Below are 20,103 nucleotides of genomic sequence, written 5' to 3'. Positions count from 1 at the left end.
GTGCTGATTAATAGGGCTAGAGCTGAGAGAGAGACAGCCTAGATCTGCAGTTGGAGTAGGGCTATTAGCACCCCAAAAACAGACGTTTTATCTGTTTAGAACAGCATCTTTGGATATCAGGGCATAATATATGTCCATCTCTTTCAAAAGTAAAAAATATTTCAGGTATACCTTAATTTACACAGGATACCTAGATCAATTGTATTCTCTCAGTAAATTCTCTCTGTTCCAAATTTACACTGAACTTATGCTGAGATTCCTATTGATGTAAATGCCTATTTATACTAGTCAGAATTCTCCTCAAGCTAGGCAAGGACTTCTGCATTATCTGTCATTGCAAAAATGTCTGTTACTGGAGAAATCGTTAGGTAATTGTTTCATTTTCTGGGAAGAATTTATGCATATCAAAGTTGGTTGTAGAAAGCCAGGTGTGCTCATGGTAAAATCATGTAAAATTTAATGGAGAAAAAATGAATACATTTGTATAGAGATGATTCTAAAAGCCTATATTTCTTTGTCTTACTTTAGCATTGTATATGCAATTGAACAGAGATGCCTATTTAAAAAGGTTTTTTTAATAGAAATATTAACTTCTATTAAATTTACAGAAAATCCTTCCAAAGGGAGTACATAATCCCAAAATTTTTTGCTTGTTTGGTGTCCATTGTTGTCATCCAAAGCATGATAGAGGCTTTCTGATTCAGATCAAATTTTGGTCAAACATATGGAATGTCTTGGTCTGTGCTGCTGACCTATTAGTTACTGTAGAAGGCTGAAGGGAAACAACATGTTAACTATCTGGGAAAATCTGTGCTTTAAGCACATCAGCAAAACCTTTTGACTAATAAAACAGAACTTTTAAACTCCAAAACTATTATTGCCAGGAAGAATCTTGGAGAGCATGGGAATGGAGTAGGACTGAGCAAGGATACGTGCACTAGAGCCACTTCTAGGAAAACTAGAATCTCAACCTCATTTTGGCAGGAAGCGAAACATCATAGCCTTTGAAGTGTGCAAATAATTCCTAGTGTGAAATATGAGTGTAAAATAATGCCACTATACTGACATTCCAGTGTTCAAAAAATATGTAGGTCCTGATTGACTTTTTCTTGTACTTCGTCCTATGCAAAGTGAGCTCATCCCATAAGTAAAATGCTAACAAATCAGAAAAATAATGTTTTCTGTCTTACTGAGATATAAATGATTGCAGAAAGTAGAGGCAACGAAGAATCAAGATGACAGAAATGCAATCTTTTCACCTATATGATTTTTACCCTTGAATCAGTTGTTGTGCATTAAAATGTGTGTGGCCACTGTGTGGCACTCTAGGAGTTAAAATCCAAATGTGTACTATGCATGAGAATAAAGGATTGACCTATTCTTTCAGAACATCATCTTTACAAGCATTAAAATTACAAAGCTAGAAAGATTACAAAAGGAGTGTAACAGAAGCCTAACTTGGTAACAGAGTGATGGTGATGTTGAGAAGAATACCCATTAGGAAGTGGGCTAGAAGCATAAAGCTTTCTTTATGCAGTCTGAGTAGATTGCCTTAAAATTTCTGTAAAGGGAATGGCAAAGTTTTAAGCTCCTCAGCTAATCTTTTTTGACCGACTGACTGGCTTGTAATTACCTGTGAGAGATGACTTGTAGGCACGTGCAAAAAGTTAGTGCTGCCATTGTCAGTTCTCTTTGTAATATATTCACTTGGTGTTGCTCAGTCCTAAGTCATGAAAGGATGTTAGTGTGAGGATCTCAGCTTCCCAGAAAGAGAAATAAATTTGCAAGTGACTGCTGTGTTCTTGGCTGCCACACTCATATTGCTGGCATTACATAAACTAGTTCAGGTATGACTACAGGAACTGCAGTCACAGGTATACCTTAAGGTATCATCACTAAAATTGTCTGTTGGTTATTGCTTCTATCTTACCTAATTGTAAACTAGAGCTTGGACATGATTTCTGTGCCCAGCAGATTGTGAAATTATCCTCTAAATAAGAGAAGGTGTTTGGGGGGAGGAGGAGGGGCAGGAGTTGGTGTTGTTTGTTTTGTTGATTTTTTTTTTTACTGGAAAAGAAGCGTTACAGAATTTAATGTACTTTAAATGGTTATTGTAAAGTTTGTGTGGTTTCTGAGCAGTCAGCCTTGTTTCTGTAAATCGTGCTGTTCATCTTCTTTTAAATCATGTATTTCAGGTGAGTTGAAGGTTTTTTAAAAAATCACCTAAATCTCTAAATATGTCTGTAGCATTTAAAATTACATAAATAACCCTATTTTTTATCATAGTTTCAGAATATCAACAGATTGTTCCTGTCATTAGACATATTCCTAGCTGCTAATGTTAGATGGAGTTACTTTACTCCAAGGCTGTCCTGCCTTTCTTCATATGAGGACCTGAAGCTGTGTTAGAAAATTATATTTGCACATTTTTATATGAACCAAAACTATCAAAGATACTAAGAATTTAACTGGGATAGCAAACAGTATTATAAGTGGATATAGAGGTATGTTTCCACCCCCCTCACCCTCCCCATTGGTCAATGACTGAAAACTGCAAGGTGTTTTTATTGCAGTTCTTAGTAGATAGAGATACACGCATGAAATCAGATAACACCCTGGTGTTCCCAAAGATCATAAGTCTGAACAAAACTTAACAGAGTGCACCGTCTCTATGAGTAATCTGTATAGACCAACTAACTGTGATTAGATTAGGCTGGACTGGAGAAGCACATGCTGTTATAGTTTATCCTAATGATAACTGTTGGACATAACTATTACTGCCAGCCCAGGTCGTTCCATATGCTCAGTTATCCTCTATGTTCTGTAGACTTTCTGCTTGATTTTGTTCCAAATGGATTTGGACTTATCTTCTAGACTCCCTGGTATGCCAACACCCCCTATGAATGTTAATTTCAATTTAAATTAACAGCACTTAAAATAGTATAAATGTGATTATTTGTATTATTAGTTATGTAAGTAAAATTTAAACACTCTGTACCTGCTCAACTGAATCTAATCTAAGTGTTTGTGCACTAAGTCTGGGATTTATCTCGATTACATTTCCATTGTCTTAAATGATGTGAGTTGTTTGAGATAGCTGTCCAGGCAGCCTGTGTGGGTGGTTGGAGTGAGAAATGCCTTGAGAGCATGCTTTATTCCATTTTATAGTAGATACTTGAGAAAGGCATTGTTCTCTTTTGACCACAGGAAAAGTAGGGAGATTGAGCTCAACACTTAACTATTACCACATTTCAGTGAGATGAGTGGCATCCTTAGTGTATGAATAAATTCACTTTAAATTTGACCAGTGAATGGTAGGTGAGATAACTCCAGCTAACTTTAGGTGGAGAAGTGTTATCTAGGATTTTGGGCACACATCTTAAAATGGGATTTATTGCCCTCTAGAGATACCTGTCTATTCAGTGACTGTAGGAGGAGCCAAAACAGAGCGTTTATGCTTCAAGCTAAAAGGTTAGATGGCTAAAATGAGATGAGGTGAAACCCACTATATATATTCTTTCCCTGAAGCTTTATTGGCAAACAGTAGAGGTGGGTGGAAGATAAAGGAACTCTTAATCCGTTATTTGTCTTTCCAATATTGTATGATTCTGGAAAGAGTTTCTTTCAACTTCTCCCGTAATTTCATAGAAAGCAGTATTAAAAGTTCTGTTTGATCTGAATGTGATCAAAATTAAATCAGAATCTCTTTAATTGGTGTTTGGTAGAGTTTTTTTAGATGGGAGAGGTATCTTTTCTAGATTTGTCAGCAAGGGAACATGGGATCATTGTAGTATCTGTCACTGAGCTTAGAAGAAAAATTGTCTTTTCATCTAGCCAGTCTTCATGCATTTAATTGGTTTCAGTAAGTTAATTAAACTAGCACTGCATACATAGCAAGGGATTGATGATGATGATGATCGTTCTTTTCTCCTTCTGCCTCCCCAGCAGGTCAGGCTGGCTTGAGTCTCAAGTGTAATGCAGAGAAGCTTTGGCTAATTTCCTTGTGTAAGTTGATTTTTCAAAGACTGAATTCATTAATGAGCTTGGCCCTAGGTTGTCCAAAAATTAAGAAAAATCTACGCTAAAATGTTGTTTGGTGCTTTAAGGGCTTGAGAGGCATATATTTATGTTTGCTTACAGGAAAAAAACACAACTTTGTCAGTTATTTATCTGTTTTTAATGAAGCACATTTTACTGAATTAAACCAGACCTTTCTTTCAAGCATGGCCTGTTAGAAGAGGGTTTCAGAGTTTGGATATAAAATGAGGTAGCCTGGCTCCTGATTGATGTCTAAGCAAGTGCCATTATACTAGCTTTGTTTCTGTTGGCAGGGGAACGTTGAACTTTTTACTTCTTTTGACCATGGATCAGAATCAGTTAGTAATTTCAATTCTACAACATGGCACAGAAATGAAAGGATAGAAGAGCTTTCTATAGTGTATATTATGGGGGTACCAGATGTTTGTTCAGACATCAGTTTTCTCTCTTGTTTCAGTTCAATCCAGAGGGATTGTATGGAAATAAAGCTCCTATCCATACTATCCTTAAAGATTTTGAGGTCCAGCTACTAATGTTGGATTCATGTATTAAGCATTGATTTCTGCAAAAACTAATCTATTTTGCTTGACCTCAGATGACTTCCCTGCTTTGTCTCTGAACAGCTGCTTACTGAATTTGCTATGACACCAGATGGAGGTGTACGTTTTAATTTTTAGACATCCTTTCATTTTAGGGTATTAACCAGCATAGCATTCTTCTGTAAAAGGCCAATACGTAGCCAGTCTTGGTTTCAGTAAGATTTTGTTGCTGTGTTTTTGAGGCTGATATCATGTATGTGCTATTGAATGATTATCAATGATTTGATCCACCTAGAGCCACTGCTTATTGTCACCACAAAGAGCTCAAAGCACTGAAGGACAATCTGGAGATAAGATTTTGCCCCATCCCTGCCCTCTAATACTATCTTGTGTCAAGTTAAAGAAAAAGCAGACCAAGGCCATCTAGCCTGTTCTGGTGAAAGTAGGAGACTTGGCAATACCTGAAGACTTCTATTAATAACCTAAAGCAGATATGGCATCTTAAATTTCCAATATGGTTGTTAAAGTTGGGACAATCTCATTAAGTTAGGAAATGATGATAATAATAATATTGAAATTCCTTTGGCAATATTTGTGTTCAATGGGGAAGAATTAAAGCTGTATATATTGTTAACTTTGAAATATGTGGCTTTTATGAACCTTAGGTTCAGTCTTGTCATACTGGGTCAGCATAATTTTTTGGCAATGAATATGAAAATGTATCGTTAATGATACTTAATGTGGACAGAGACCCTAAACAGTAACCTTCTGGATTCCCATGATACTGTTTTTCACCAAACCCTTATCAAGTGTTTTTTTTTTCTTTTTGGTGAGTTTTATGAAGGAAAGCTTACCTATCAGAGTTTCCATGTATGCAGTGGTTGCTACTACTGTAGTAATCACAGGGTTTTTTCTACCATCCATGCTAGAATGTCAGAAAAACCTTACAAGCATTATTGAATGAAATATGGTATGTCTCAGAGAGGCAGAGAGGTAACGTGCCCGTTATACAAATTGGGAAAATTGAGTTTAAGTTTCAGAGGCTAGATCTGGAAGGAAACGTGAATATTTAAGATCTATCTAAATCTAAAGTTTTGAATCTTAAAACTTCCATTCAGCAGCTGCCTGGTTGTGTGTTACTTTCAAACTATAGGTCCCTTACATGCCTAAAATTCTGCTTTTGGCCACACTATCTAGTACTTCAGCTTTCAAAGTGCTACATAGCTTTGCATCTGTTAAACCTAAAGAAAATCTTTCAGGCACCGTGAAAATGTTTTTCAATCTGTGCTAGCTGAGACGTGAGCTCCGTTAAGTGAATTGATGCATTCAACTCATCAAGCTTCATACAAAATGGGGGTAGATGTACTAATGCTACTTCCTCTTACCTACTGGTTCAGCAGCAGAGCACTTAGCTAGCATGTGGAAGAGCTGAATCCTGTACCCTCTACATCTGAGATAGTTTAAAGGCATATCTCCTTCCTCTGGGAAACATGCAGTAACCGTAAAATTGTGAAATGTCTGGAGCTGCAGGCATTACCGGCCTTCTTTTATAAAACTTTTCTTTGTATGGAACAAGAGAACGGATGATTGTGGACTGGCGGTTAGACTATGTCTGAGGAGCAGAGGAACCCTGGCTTCTAATTCCTATGCCATTTAGAGTTTCTGTAATTTTATCAAATGAGTATGTGATATTAAATGTATTGAAGATGAGTCTCCTCTTTTCGGAGTGATGTGTTGTTACGAGGTCAACTTGACCTTTCTCTGAGATGAAGGGTTTATTCTTTTTCTTTAAAACAAACAAGCAAGAAACCTTGGCCACCTTCCTCTGAGATAGCTCAAGGTTATGTATCCTGTCTGGAAGGAGGCATGTTCTTGAAGCCCAGGATAAACTGTTTAATACTTGAAACAAATGTGGGAGGAAGACTTAAACTCTTCAGCTTCTCTTATTGTCTGTCTGTAGTGACTGCTGCTCTAATTGCTGCCTAGTGTATACATCTTCCTCAGCCCCCTTTCTAAGCATCTGAATCTTCACTCACATTTTTTGGAGTGCAGACATCTAATTTAGGGCTGTGTATTTTGCTACACAACCAGATGCCAGGTCCCTGTGAATCTAGTTCTGAATCTTCAGACATGTCTACTAATGCATATGTGATCATTGCTATTTTACCTGTCTCGGACTAGTAAGTACTCTGGGGGCCCTATGCATTGTTCTAGCTTTCTCATAGGCATACACAAACTATGGGTGCACTTAGAAGATTGCCTTAGAGTGAGTGCTTTATGTGAAAGCTCTCATATTTCTGTCCAGAAAATTCAGGACAGAAATTGGCTTCTCTCTGGCATATTTTACTCAGATGTACTCAGTAAGACCAACACGCTTAGTATACCGGGGTGTTCTGCACAGTTGTACACAAGCTAAGTCTTTGTTCAGATGCCGTAAACTCCCTGTGCATATACTTTGTCCAGGATTTCCAAGCACCAGGCAGGCACATCAGAGCTACTGCCTGACTGTGCTGCTTAGCATCTGGAAATTGCGGGTAAATGGCCAAATTTATCTCTTTCTGCCTGGACAGAATTTCTGGGTGGAAAAAAAAAGGCCATGTCTGGAGAAATCTGAACATCTGGCAGCTTTACCTCTGTGACAAAATTCAAAATAGAGTGCAAGTCATCTGAGTTCCTTGATTTTCAACAGAAGCCATTTTTTCATTTCATAATTTTTATGGTATGTCTTTTTCTGTTGTCAAGATTAGATTCAGATGAAGAGAAGGTTATTAACTGGAGACACTCATTTTTGATTTTCCATGTTGCAAATGAACTAATTTCAGTATATAAAATGTTGATTTCAGATTTTTATGTTTTATACAGTACCAAGAATTCTGTTTGGTTGTTTTAAATCTTGTTGCTTTGACACAATTACTAGGATTTTTGTCTTGCAACTGAAGTGGTTACAAGTATGTAATTTAGCTTCAGACAGCTTTTAGCTAAAAACATAATTCAATATCCCACTCTTTTTTCCCTCACGTCTAGCTTTCCAGATTCTTCTGGTGAAACTAATGGCAGTGGTGTCAGTAGACGGGAGCTCAAGCTGAAGTATGAAGTTCCCAGTCCCTAGACCAGGATTTTCAGCTCTTGATTGTAGATATCAACAATTTTTACCAAGAACATGTGGACTTCTGTGTAGTAAATTTAAACTTATTGACATTCTTGCTTTTCAAAGCTGCCTTTTACAGACTTCTTCGAAGTAGTCCAAGTATCTCCGGTTGAAAACCCTTTGCCCTGTAATGTTGCTGTTCTAAGTGTGATCTCTTGTCTAATGGACCTTCCCTTTCTTCTCCTTTATGTTTTGAGGCTAAAAGGACTCAAATTGGTTCTGTTACTGAGTACAGTTATGCAGCAGTCTGAAATAGCAGAACCCAAACTCATATTAGGAATACAATCACTAATGAGAGGGGAAGACACATTATCTGTCTGTTTTCAAATATCTGTCACTGCACAAAGCATTTATAGTTTCAGTTGTGGTTCAGTATGTGATACATTTCCCCTGGAGTCAGCACTAACCTCTTCTATGTTGTGTCAGACAGTGCTTAACTACTTTTTTTTGATGAGGTATAAAACTGGAGCTTTGCTTTTAGAACCTTAATGAGTCCTGAAATTAATGTTGTGGCTGGTACATCGTATCTTGCCTCCCTGGAGTGCAGCTCAGGGAGGATAGAAAGTATTTGAGTTTGTATGCTGTCTCTGTGTGGATAGACTGGCATCTATGGGGTCAAGAAATTCACAGACTTGCTCTAAAAGTCCCTCCACTTCTGAACCCTCAAAGACTATATGCTTTTCATAAACCCTAGAGAGTGTCATCTCTGATTCAGAGCAGGAGGCTAATTTAGGTATTCCCAGAGAAACCTCTCTTTCATCACTGATTGTTGAGAGGGTATAGGAATATAAGCTTTGTGGATACCACACAGAGGAGAGAGAGATTAATTTGTCTTATGAATATCCAAAACCTATGAATTAAAATCATTTTCATTCAAAACTCCCACTGAATTTAGTAGAGTTGCTTTATTTGGTGTTGGACATTTAGCCCTTAGAAATATAATAATAGCTGGGCTTAAGAATCTGTTGTTTTTTAATACTGGAAGTATGGCATGTTTCTTTTTTATTTTTCTTTGCTATAAATAGATATGTTGCACTTGAAACAATACATTTAGGCACAAGATCCATCTGATCAGAACACTCTCTGGCAAATCAGAACCGTCAGTTTTCTTTCTGTGTGAAGTATTAGAATAGCTTTTTTCTTCTTCCTGTAAAACTTCACTAGATGTCAGTGTAGAAAGTATTTCTACTTAAATACTATGCAAACTTTAGAGTGAGAAGCTTTATTAACAGGTATAATGCCTTTAAAACATACCGATTTAGGGTGGCAGTTGTTAGAACTCAGTGGTTTGGGTTTTTTCCAACAGATAATTCATTTAAATTCTTGACAACCAAAGAAAATTTGCTAAGTTCATATAAAATTCTGCAAATTGCTTCTGTTAAAATAGCTGTAAAAGAAAAGTCAAAATTTGTTTCACTATTTACAGAAAGTTTTTAGATGTGTGTTATAAATCAAAATGATGTTTTAAAACAATTCTTAAGAGTTTAAAAAAAACCAGCAAAATATTTTGGTTTTGTTCAACTGAATATTTCCAGTCAAAAAAAAATTTTTATGTATATTTTCTTGTTATTGGTCTTTGAAAGCTGGACTCATTCATGTGAGGACAACAAAAAAAATATTCTTTTACCCATCTAATTAGCAAGTATATTTTCACATTGCTCAACATAGGGCTTAGGCACTAACACTAATTTAGAGAAAGAAAAATATGTACGCCAAGTACATGTATGTAGAGATATAATCTGTAAGTGTGCTTGTGCACATACAACTTTAGTACATGTTTGTTGACATTTGAAGAAGCAGTCTAACTCTGTTCCTAAGCCTCTGGTTTTCCGGTATTGCTCATGTAAGCTGCTACCACCAGTACTAGCTTACTGATACTAGCTTAATTGAACAATAAGCAAACACCTGAATACAGAGCTATTTCTGCAGTAGTACAGAACTAATAAGGACACCCTCTGCAATCCTGTTTTGACTGCTAGTACAGCAATGAAAAGATTGTTTGAGACAAGACAGGAACGTGGACTGCTGGCATGCTGGCTTCAACTGCCGTTTCACAATTTCTGTCTTGAGGTTGCTTGCTTCTAACATAAACTTAAGTGACCTTTATGTTTTTTGGAGTTGCCACAGAGATTGGTTCTGTCCAGAGCTAGGATGTGACTAAGGGAGTGGAAAGGAAAGCTTAAACTGTGTGTGCATAATTTTTCCAGCTTTAACTTGAGTTGTAGGCATATAGCAATTAAAACGCAGTCTTTTAAAAATATGATTAAAAATGGTGACTCTGCAATAATTATATCCACAAGTTGCATTTTGTCATTATTATTTGCAACTATTTTTGCCTCTAAATGGAGGATACTTAAGTTCTTTTCCCTAAATAACAGCCTTACAAACTCACACTCCAAGGGTCTTCACATATACGTTGTGCCTTCAGCAGCATGTACATTGCTCTTGGAAGGTTTGTGCAGATGGAACCAATTAACCTTATAATTAGGATATAGAAAATGATTCTTTTGTGAATGTTCAAGGAGACCTGTTTCAGTTCCCTTTTGTATTTGTTCAACTTTTTTTCCAAAGTAAAAGCTTTTGCTTTTGTCAGCAAAGATCACATGTGATTCTGAGTGCAGGAGTTGCACATTTTTCAGTGTAAACTGGATTTAAGAAGTTTTCTTTTGTGTACATTAGTTAATACATTAATAATAGTAAATAGATAACATGGTGATGGGCTAATTGAAATATGTTGAAAACGTATGAAAATGTAAATGTCAAATACATATATTAACAGCAGAAGCATCAAAAAGAATTTTGAGAAGTTTTTTAGATCATTTCAAAGTCCTTGAAGAATAAGTTAGAGTATGAGGAGACCATATTTAAGGACTTAAAATCTTCTAGTAGATTTTAAGAGTTTTTCATAAACTGTACCCACTTTGAAGAGGAGAAGAACAAAAGAATGTTTTAAAGTACTGCCTTCTGCAACATTTCCTTTTCTGAACTGATGCCTTAAGGGCATTTAGTTTATATCCTGTACTTCAGGATGTTTAAGTGCTTGTGATAGGACAGGTATAGCATACTAAAGAGGCTTTACAAAGGTACCTTGGGAAATTGTCTTCCAGGACTTTAAAAATAGATGTTTTATTCCTCATGCTGTTTCACCCACCCAACAGTGTTTTGTGGTATCCCGATTCAGCAAATTCTGCAACTCTGTTGTTCCAGGGTGAGTTTGTGACCCGTGGGCCGCATTTAGGAAAGAATATGTTACTGCCTTATTACATCCCATTCTGCGATGATGGATAAAAGCACTAAATCCTTTGCTAATAAAGCAGGCTCTTGTCTTTCTCGCACGTTTTACAGCAGGGGTCTCTAAGCATGCTTTATCTAATTGACTTGAGAGATCTTAAACTTTGGAAGCTTCTTGTTTACAGAAATACGGGAAAAATTGCACAAAATACTTAGCACCTTCCTCCTTTTGTACTATTGAGTTGCAGGGAAATCAAGATGTAGCAAAGCTCAGGATGCCAGCTTTGAGATCCTGTATCAGAGAGCTATGTCCTGACTTTAAGCTGAGAGAGATGGGTGAGTCTATACTTAGAATTGGTTCACCTTCAGGCATGCAGCAAGCTTAACTTTTCTTGCAGGAACTTTTAGAAAACACCAACGGTCTTGCTTTTAGTTGCACAGTTATTTTTTTTTTTCATTAGAATGTTTTATTTTTGTACTGGAAGGAAAAATTCTTTGTGCCAACTGTGAAATGAAATTTATGGCAGAGTACTCAGAGCCAAAGTTTGAGGTGCTTATTTATGTTTTAGAAAGCAAATAAATAAATGTGCACCTGCAAATCAAGTAGGATATGAAAGCATGCAAATCACTGAATAAATACTTGATTGCTTTTTTTTGTCCATTTGAAAGCTATAGAACCTTTGTTAGTTTTGATTAATTATATATGAAGAAATCTAGATACATGTAAGTGTTTGCTGATCCAGAGGATGGTTTGGTTGTCATATCAGCCTTTAACCTAAGTTCTGTAACAACTCGCATTAGCATGTGAAAACATACAGTCCAGAGTTAGGGATTTAGGTCTATTTAAACCTTTTTCCCCCCCCCCCCCCTTCTTTTTAGTCTTTTAATCTACCTGGAAAGAAGTAGCAGATTTGGATTTTGAGAGATCACTAGTGTGGTGATCTAGGTATCTTCCATACTGTAGGAACTGCTGCTGTAATGAAATTTTTATATACCTCCTTTGTAAACATCTGCATTGATTTCTGTCAGGCTGGATAAAATATTTTTCTTTTCTACTACAGCAGGGTTTCTGTTCTTAAAAAAGGAAAGGGCCTAAGGATGCAAACCCAAATTTCAGATCTGGTCTGAGATGTTCCTAGTGTTCAGAAGCTCAGGTTCCTATCCAAGTTTACACAGTAGCCTTACCTCAGTATTTGATATGTATTAAATATTATAAATAATACAGTTAAAGGATGTTGTGAATGAAGGTGCATGTAATGGAATGCTTTGCCTTGCCCTTCGCTGTTATGTTTCAACCTTCTTCCCTTAATTCTTTAAGTAAAATGGGACTTTTAGTTTAGCTGTGGTTTGCACTGTACTTCGCTACCCCTGGGATTTATCCCTTCTTGTCTAAAGCTTCTTAACCTGCTCATAAACCACAGCTTGGAATATTTATGATACAGATTTCTGTAAAAATTTATGGGAGTCTTCTCAAGGAAGACTGAAGCTGACTGATCCGCTCAAGATTGCTGAATTCCCATTTAGGGGAGTAGACGTATGGTGAATGTTTTCAAGGAAGATATTCTTCTATAGAGAGAGCTAGAACTTGTGGTGCTGGGTTATTTTAGATTTAAAAAATGGGTGGGGAGAGCAAAATACAGAGTTTTATGTAAGCAGTCATTTTGTGGACTCTGTACTGTGGATACTGCAGGAGAATTGCATCCCATCAGTTTTTGCTGGTGTATGCAGATGAAAAAAACCATAGCTTAATTCATGTTCAGGAAATCCAATCCATCGCCCTTTTCCATTTTCAAAGGAAAAGCTGCAATCTTTCTCAGTGGAATATTATTTTGTGGAGGGTAAAGTAGGAAAGGATACTTATATTTTAATAGAATTAACTAGCCTAGTTTTAGGGTAGAAACTTCTACTGCCTTCTGGAAATGTTTATTAGAGGGAAAGTTTTGTGGGCTGTAAGACTTTGTCTTACAAATATTTGGACAGTACTAGCCAGCCTTGGACACAAATATGCAATTTATTGCACTGACTTGTGTGAGGGGAGACTGTTACAAGTCCTTTCTTCATGACATAGTTGTCTCCTGACAGTTTCTTTTTTTAGTATGAGTGAACCCTTAATTTTAGAAGATGTAATACATTCAAGATTAGTTTTGTGCTGAAACCTGTGGCCACAAATAGTAAGTATATATGGACAAATAAGAAGTAACAGTTATAACTAAGAGGGAATGACTGCTTGTAACAGTGAGCTTTCTAAATTACAAGTCCAGGCGTCTATTTATTATTGATGACTGGGATGCTACCCTGAAAATCAGGACATTAATCAACTTGCCCATCCTTTCTGAATGCTGAATGGGAGTGACTGCTAATCTGCTTTGTATTCCTGTGTTAAGTGTCTAAAGGTGATAGTGCTGTTTTTCTTTGGGTTCTTTCATGGAAAAACTATCCATTTTATATCCTTGAGGTATAATTAGTGGCATTCACAAATTTCACAGTCATCCTCTGTCTGTATTATTTGCTTCTAAGCAAAAATGAACTGTGGTCCCTGAGGATCAGCGCAAAATTGTTAGCTAGAGAATTTTTTTTTAGTAGCAGCAGATTTTGGTTTATAACTGTGCCAGAAATATGTGTGTCACAAACAAAAAAATTCCCATTACTCAAAGGAGTGTAGAGAGGCCAACAGTTCCTCACAGCACACTGCAGGAGTCCGTGGTTTGATGGGGCCTGTGAGCACAAGGTATTCTTGCTTTGTTCTGAAGTGCTACTCCTTTTCTGCACCCCATAGTCTAGCTTAGAAGTAAATTTAATAATTTAGAAGATTCTAATTGGAAAACTGAAAAGTCAGCCTTAAAGTGAGAAGGGACAGCCACATTTTAAAAGAATTTTAGGCACTACAGCCTCAGGCAGATGCCTACCAAAATTTTAAAGAATATTTTGGTGTTTAAGTCTGTTAGATTTAGCCATCTAGGATTTTTTTTTTTTAAGACTTTCTTTGGGAGCCTTGAGAACCTTTGAAAATTTAGTAAGGGTAAATCTGAGGGAATAATAAAGGATGAAATGGGACAGGGTTCTAATTAAATAACTTATTCTTAAACTTCCTTTGAGGTTGGTCTATATACCTACCCTTGCACCTCCAGTTGATGTAATATTAATTAAACCTCTGTAGTGCAAAAGGCCTTGAAAACAGTGTTTCACTCATTCACTCATTTTGTTTCTACAAGTGCCATATAGGAAAAAAAAATCAGGAAAAGACTTTGAAAAATTATATTTACAGTATTAGTGTCCAAACCTTGCAGACAGCTTCTCATGAAAGCTGTCCAAATCAAGTATTGCATCAAGTATTTCAATAGTTTTTCAGTAAGGGCTTAATGTGGAGTTATGCTGTAATTGGAAAAAGGACACACATATTTAGAGACAGAGTTTGAATTTAAATAGATCTTAAAGGAGCTTCCGAGATTTTGCTTAACAAGAAGTAGTCCTCTAGTGGAATAGGGATATCGTCTTCTGCCCTTTCCTGCCTCCTAAATAAAGGTGCAGAGGACACTGTCAGGTTGTTTCTACATCTGGACTTTGTCTGCTCCCCTCATCATCACTAATTCTTAATATAGCTGCTGATTCGTTTGCCAGTGTGTAGGTGAATGCGTTTAGCTCACTCAGCTGTACATCTATTGGCATGGCAGTCATAATGGAAGCAAAATGTATTTGTTTGTGTTTGGATCATGTGGCAGAAGTGTAAGGTAAAGGAGTTACCACTTTTGCATGATCACTTTCCCGGCTCTGCCTGCATTTTGAGTGTTTCCTGCTGTGGTCTATGATCATGGCTGATATTCATGTTTACCTGCCCTTTCAGAATGAAAATATGACTATTCAGTTTTTCTTTTTTGTTCTTGTCATGTTGCAAAGATCACAAACTTTGAAGACAGAACTTTACAATGTATTTTATTCCCCACTATGGTGTTGGTTCTGAAAATAAATTGTAACTTGAGTGCTTAGTTTTGGCAACTGAAAAGTAGGGTTTTGCAACTAAGGGTTGGAACATGGAGATGACTCCATTTCTGTGCAGAGTCAAGTATGTTTCAATTTTTCTATGGGGGTAAGGATGTAGGGAATAAAAATGGTAAAGATAAAAGGAAATACATATTCCCTCTCTGGAATTTTTGTGGAACTTCAAGCAAAATAGCATGTTCTGCAAAGTGGACTTAGGTCTTTCATGTGTCTGTATAGTAAAAGTTTAGAGGTTGCCAAGGTGCGCACAGAGTTTGCCCCAGGGTTTAACCTGTCTTTTTCTGTAAGTTATTTTGCTGGATAAAATTCATACTTCTAAAGAAGAAGCAATTTCTCTTCATTTCTCATCAGGAATTAACAGGGTGACCTTTTTCTGAGAAATTTCAACTAGCTTCCTTGATTGCTGAGGTTCATTTTTGTCACTATTACCGCTACAGCATGAAATAGTTATGAGTATTGGGATTCTGTGTCTCAGTTTTAGCTAGTTACCTCCCTCCTTACAGGCAGAGGAGAGTTAATACAGGAGGAAGTGGGCTGAGAACAAAAGGGCCTGGAGGGAGGAGAAGGCAGCAGTAACTTCCCTGCTTGTTTCCCTTTAGCTTATACAAGTGCAGCCATGCAAACACCACGCATTGAATAAACACTCAAAATTGCTAGAATAAAACTTGATAATGGGATATTGAGGTGTCTATGTAAGTTAAATTCTGGCTGTGATTAATTAAGTAAGAATGCTGCTCCAACCATGTTATCTTGGTTGCCTTACTATTAAGTGAAATGAAGACATCGGGAGAAAATAAAACTCTCTCACTTCTGTACTTGCTCGAGTGTTTAAAATCTGTATTGTTTATTTTCTGTTGTCCATATGTGTATTGTGAGAAGGCCAACCATAATGATAGCATTTGCATTTAGTTCTGAATACACGGAGGTCCATGATCACTCTTATCTCCGTGAAAGCAGGCTCCAAAGTGTGTCTGGATCCCCAGAGAGTTCCCATTTATGCACTTGTGATGTATGTGGTCATTGTTCTGCCAAAACATAGCTGTTGCTGTAGGTCATGGTCACAGAAAGAAAGCAGCAGTCCGTCTTTAGTGAGGGGCAGTTTTGTGGAGACCTTGAATACCAAGGCAGAGACATAGCATTTCATTTTTGTTTGATGTGGAGGGCCATTATAGTACACTTTTTATTACAGAGAAAGTGAGAGCTGTATTCTGTACAAACTTTAACATTGTTAGACATTTTGGCTTAGTTCCCCCGTATAATGAGTTGCAGGAGAGTTGCAAACGCGTGTGTGCTATGGCCAGAGCTCTAATTGGATACGGAAATCTGAGCTCTGGCAATGCGCAGGTGGTGTTGGGCTTGGCTGTCTGTGCGTCCTTAGGAACTGAGGTCCCACAGGCTTCATACTAACTAGCAGGCAAATGTCTGTGATCAAGAAGGACATTGTGGCCTAGGGAAGTACCTCAGAGCAATTCCTATTAATATAAGATGGTAGATACATATTTTAAGTACCTCTGAGGATCAGAAGCTAGGCGACTTTCACATAGTCACATGTTTTTTGGGGGGCAGAATCTCAAGCTGGATTCTCCCACGCCCCAGGCAGATTCCCTAACTTGTGTCGCTTCTTTTTTTTTTTTTTTTTTTTTTTTTTTTTTTTTTTTTTTAAGACTACTTATAGAAATTTGAGTTTGATTGTGATGAGGATACCAGACTGATTAAAAACTAGATAAAACACTGAGCCCTTTTCACACAGATCACGAAGCAGCTAATTAACAATAACAACGTTTGTTCACTAAACTATGAGTATGAGTGAACTACACACAGTGTTCTTACACACCTTACACACCTAGTTTGTTTACACTGCTTGTATTTGAAGTCTAAAAATGACATGTTTATTCTTGGTAGATATATTTAATATTTTAATTGATTAGCTTAAAGACAATATCCAAATACTGCATATTTAGCTGTTGTCTGTCTGAGGATAACATAAGATGCTTTCTCTAACGAAGGAGAATGCTAATTGTTTTCTTTCCTTTGCTTCTTCTTTCAGGCCAGTGCAGGACAGACATGACTTTAGCAAAGGGAGGGATGAACTTAACTTCCTCAGGGCTCAGTTATGCAAAATTCTTCTGCTGTGATTCACTGATATTTATATTCTTAGGTTTGTTCCTTGAAGACCCAGCTTCTCTGGAAGGTAGCAGGAATGACCGACATTTTCTGGTACAGAATCAAAAGTAGGAAAGAACAGTGTGTTCACCAAAAAGTGGAAGTTTGACTCATGTTTAGAATTCGTAAACCAGAATATACTGCATGTCTATTCACTGAGCACCCCATACAGGAATAAAATACTCAATTTGATTGCATTTTTCTCTTTATTGGTCTCTTTGTTTTATTTGTTTGAGGGCTTGTTTGACAGTTTCAAACTAAGCAGTTCTAGATTTAAGTATTTAGGGTAATCAAATTGCAAGGTATTCTCTAGTTAGAAATGTGCTTCCTTTTTGATTTGACAAGAATGACTGTTGATCTGTCTTTTTTCATCCCAGTTTTTGTATTATGTTCATCATCATAGCATCTGAACAAATGGCATGTAAAGTCTACTCTCAATTTCTGTCTTGTTTAGAGGAGAGGAGGGTCTGCATACACCAATATTTAGTTTATTTGAGGTTAAGATTTTTTTCTTTAAAAAAACACTTTTTTTCTTAAAAGCAAATATTTTAGCTATATTTTTGTCTTACAGGTTGATCCCGCTTTGAAAGAAAAATTAAAACAGAACAATGTGACGCTGGAATCTGAATATAAGGTACAATAAATCTGTTGCTCGTGGCTTATAGCCTTGGCTACCCTTGATTACTCTGGCTGCTGGTGGGGTGTATCTGTCCCTAACTAAAATTAGATCAACCATCTGCCTTTGATTCACTGATGTCCAATAAAAACAAGGTTTTATGTAAAGAAAGATTTTTGAACATGGAGTGCTTCTTTCTAACACAGCTTTACTTTGATGTCCGGGTGCCAAATACAGTAGCCCAAATAAAATCTACTATTCCTGTGGTTAACCTAGTCTGTAATAAAGTAGAGATGATGTTGCCCTTAGTTGGAATGTGTGTGTGCTTATGTTAACACATAAGCATAAGTCGTAACGATCTTTAGAGCAAATTACAGAGCAATACGGTTGACATGCTGCCTGTTACTATTTCTTGCTTCTCAAGCTTCTATGTAGCTCTCAAACAACTGTCATTCCTTTTTCTCCCTTTCGGAAAACTCTACAGAGAGGTATTTGCTCCTTTTCTCAACAATGCATTTCCTCAAATGTTACTCAGCTCCAAAATGGATGTTTTGGCCAGTGTAATATCCAAAGTTTCATAAATCTTCAGGCCTGGAAAAAGCCTTATTAGGAAAACTGGAAAAAAACTCCCTGTATCCAGAAAAAAAGGAGAAAGCTATTTTAGATAACTTTTAACAGTTTAAAATTATTTGGATCAAAAGTCCATCTAACACTTTATGTATCACTGTGCTCTTTATGTTGAACACAGGTTTTCTTTTTCTTTCAATACAACTTCACTACCACAGGCCTTTCAAGAGCTTGATTGCATCCACAGCCCTTATACTTAGTTGTCCAAATGGCAGTACATGGTTTTGCTAATTAAACCTTTTTCGTTGTGTTACTCTTGTGTGACTTGTCTGTGAAATAAAATTAAAACTTACCTTTTGCACTTCTACATATATAACTTCACAGAACATCTGCCTACCTGCCAAGTTTATGACAGTGATTTACAATTACTGGTAAGTTTTGAGGTATCCTCCCTCTACAAAGAATTGTGATTTATGGTGTACGGAATAAAAAGATTTATTCTCTGAGTGCATATGGAAAGCTCAACTGGAAACTCAAAACATACAAATGCATTGAGTCCTAGTCACCTCTGGGATTCTTCTCTGTCTCACTTTAAATAGAACATACTGTAAGGCTGCTCTGATTTATTTATATGGAAGAACCACAAGCAGCGAAAAGTACCACATCCTTCCATTTTACTTGCTACCTAACCTCAAAATGCACTGATCTGTATTCCGATATGCCTTGCTTTCTCTCCAGCAAGACAAGTAAATAGTTGAAGGATAATAGTTAAATGGCCACAATTGCATTGGCTTTATGGGGAAATCAATAGTAATAAAATACAACTGGAATAACAACATATGACAAGCCTACTTGTGTAATGAGGCTTTTTCCTGATGGACAGAAATGACAGAAACAACTTACTTTTTCTTAATCTATATTGCAGAGAGTCCCCAGGCTGAAACTTTAGTTAAGTACAGTTTGGGTGTTACAGAGGGTAGACCAGTTCAGCAATTCAAACGTATTTGAATTTCCACAAAATTAGAATAGATTCCGATTGTTTTAAACTCTACTCTCAATGCATGCTCTACTGTAAGCACCGGTGTACAAGTGCTAGGCATATTCATTTCTTGCTTCAGTGAAACTTGAGGAACCACCAGCAAAGCAGTTCACCGGGCAGGTACTTAACAAGCTCTGTATGAGCATTTGATAATTTTAATCAATAATACTTCTCTGTTCTGAAACCTAACCCATCACTGAGTTACTGCTGACATTTAAGACAGTAGTTTTCTGGGTCCCATGTGTTCCATGGTTTTTTTTTTTCCTTGCTTTATTCCCTTACTTATCTGATACTTAAGAACTTATACAGTTCTTAAGAACATCTTGGAATTCTATATATAGGTCACATTGGAGGATTACGCTAGTGGCTGTTAATAAATATACTATGATAATAGATCAAGGACAGTTTAAGAAAATGTTGCTATTTTGATATGAAAAAGCCTTATTTTGTGGTAGTATTCGCATTAGTTCTGCAGCTGTTACTGAGGATAGCAAGCCAACCCTTTCAAAGGATGGTTACCTGATGCATGCAAAACTTCCATTGGTCCCCCAAGACTTTCAAAAATATCTTATTCTCCTTATAGAAATTTATATATTGAATGCATACTGAATTTAGAAGATCAGTTTCTGCTAAAAGTTTACACTCTTTTGGGCTTATTATAAAAGATAAAGATGTTTCTAATATTTTGAACATACTGGAGTCCACATCTTGTCTCCAATGTGATGGAGATGATGAAAAAAGATGTAATCAAATGTTTAATTTATTG

At 36.8% G+C, this 20,103-nt stretch overlaps 1 protein-coding gene across 1 annotated transcript in view; it reads left to right on the top strand.

The window, feature by feature from the left end:
- The window catches only part of LOC112980708 (cytochrome c oxidase assembly protein COX16 homolog, mitochondrial), a 60,959-nt gene that overhangs the window by 15,510 nt on the left and 25,346 nt on the right, over positions 1-20,103 (top strand). The window contains exon 3 of the mRNA XM_026095779.2: positions 17,687-17,749. Coding sequence (XP_025951564.2) covers positions 17,687-17,749 — 63 coding nt within the window. The remainder of the gene's footprint in view (positions 1-17,686; positions 17,750-20,103) is intronic.

The sequence above is a fragment of the Dromaius novaehollandiae genome, chromosome 5, assembly GCF_036370855.1.
Source record: "Dromaius novaehollandiae isolate bDroNov1 chromosome 5, bDroNov1.hap1, whole genome shotgun sequence".
Classification (NCBI taxonomy): Eukaryota; Metazoa; Chordata; class Aves; order Casuariiformes; family Dromaiidae; genus Dromaius; species Dromaius novaehollandiae.
This window is presented reverse-complemented; position numbering and strand designations above follow the sequence as displayed.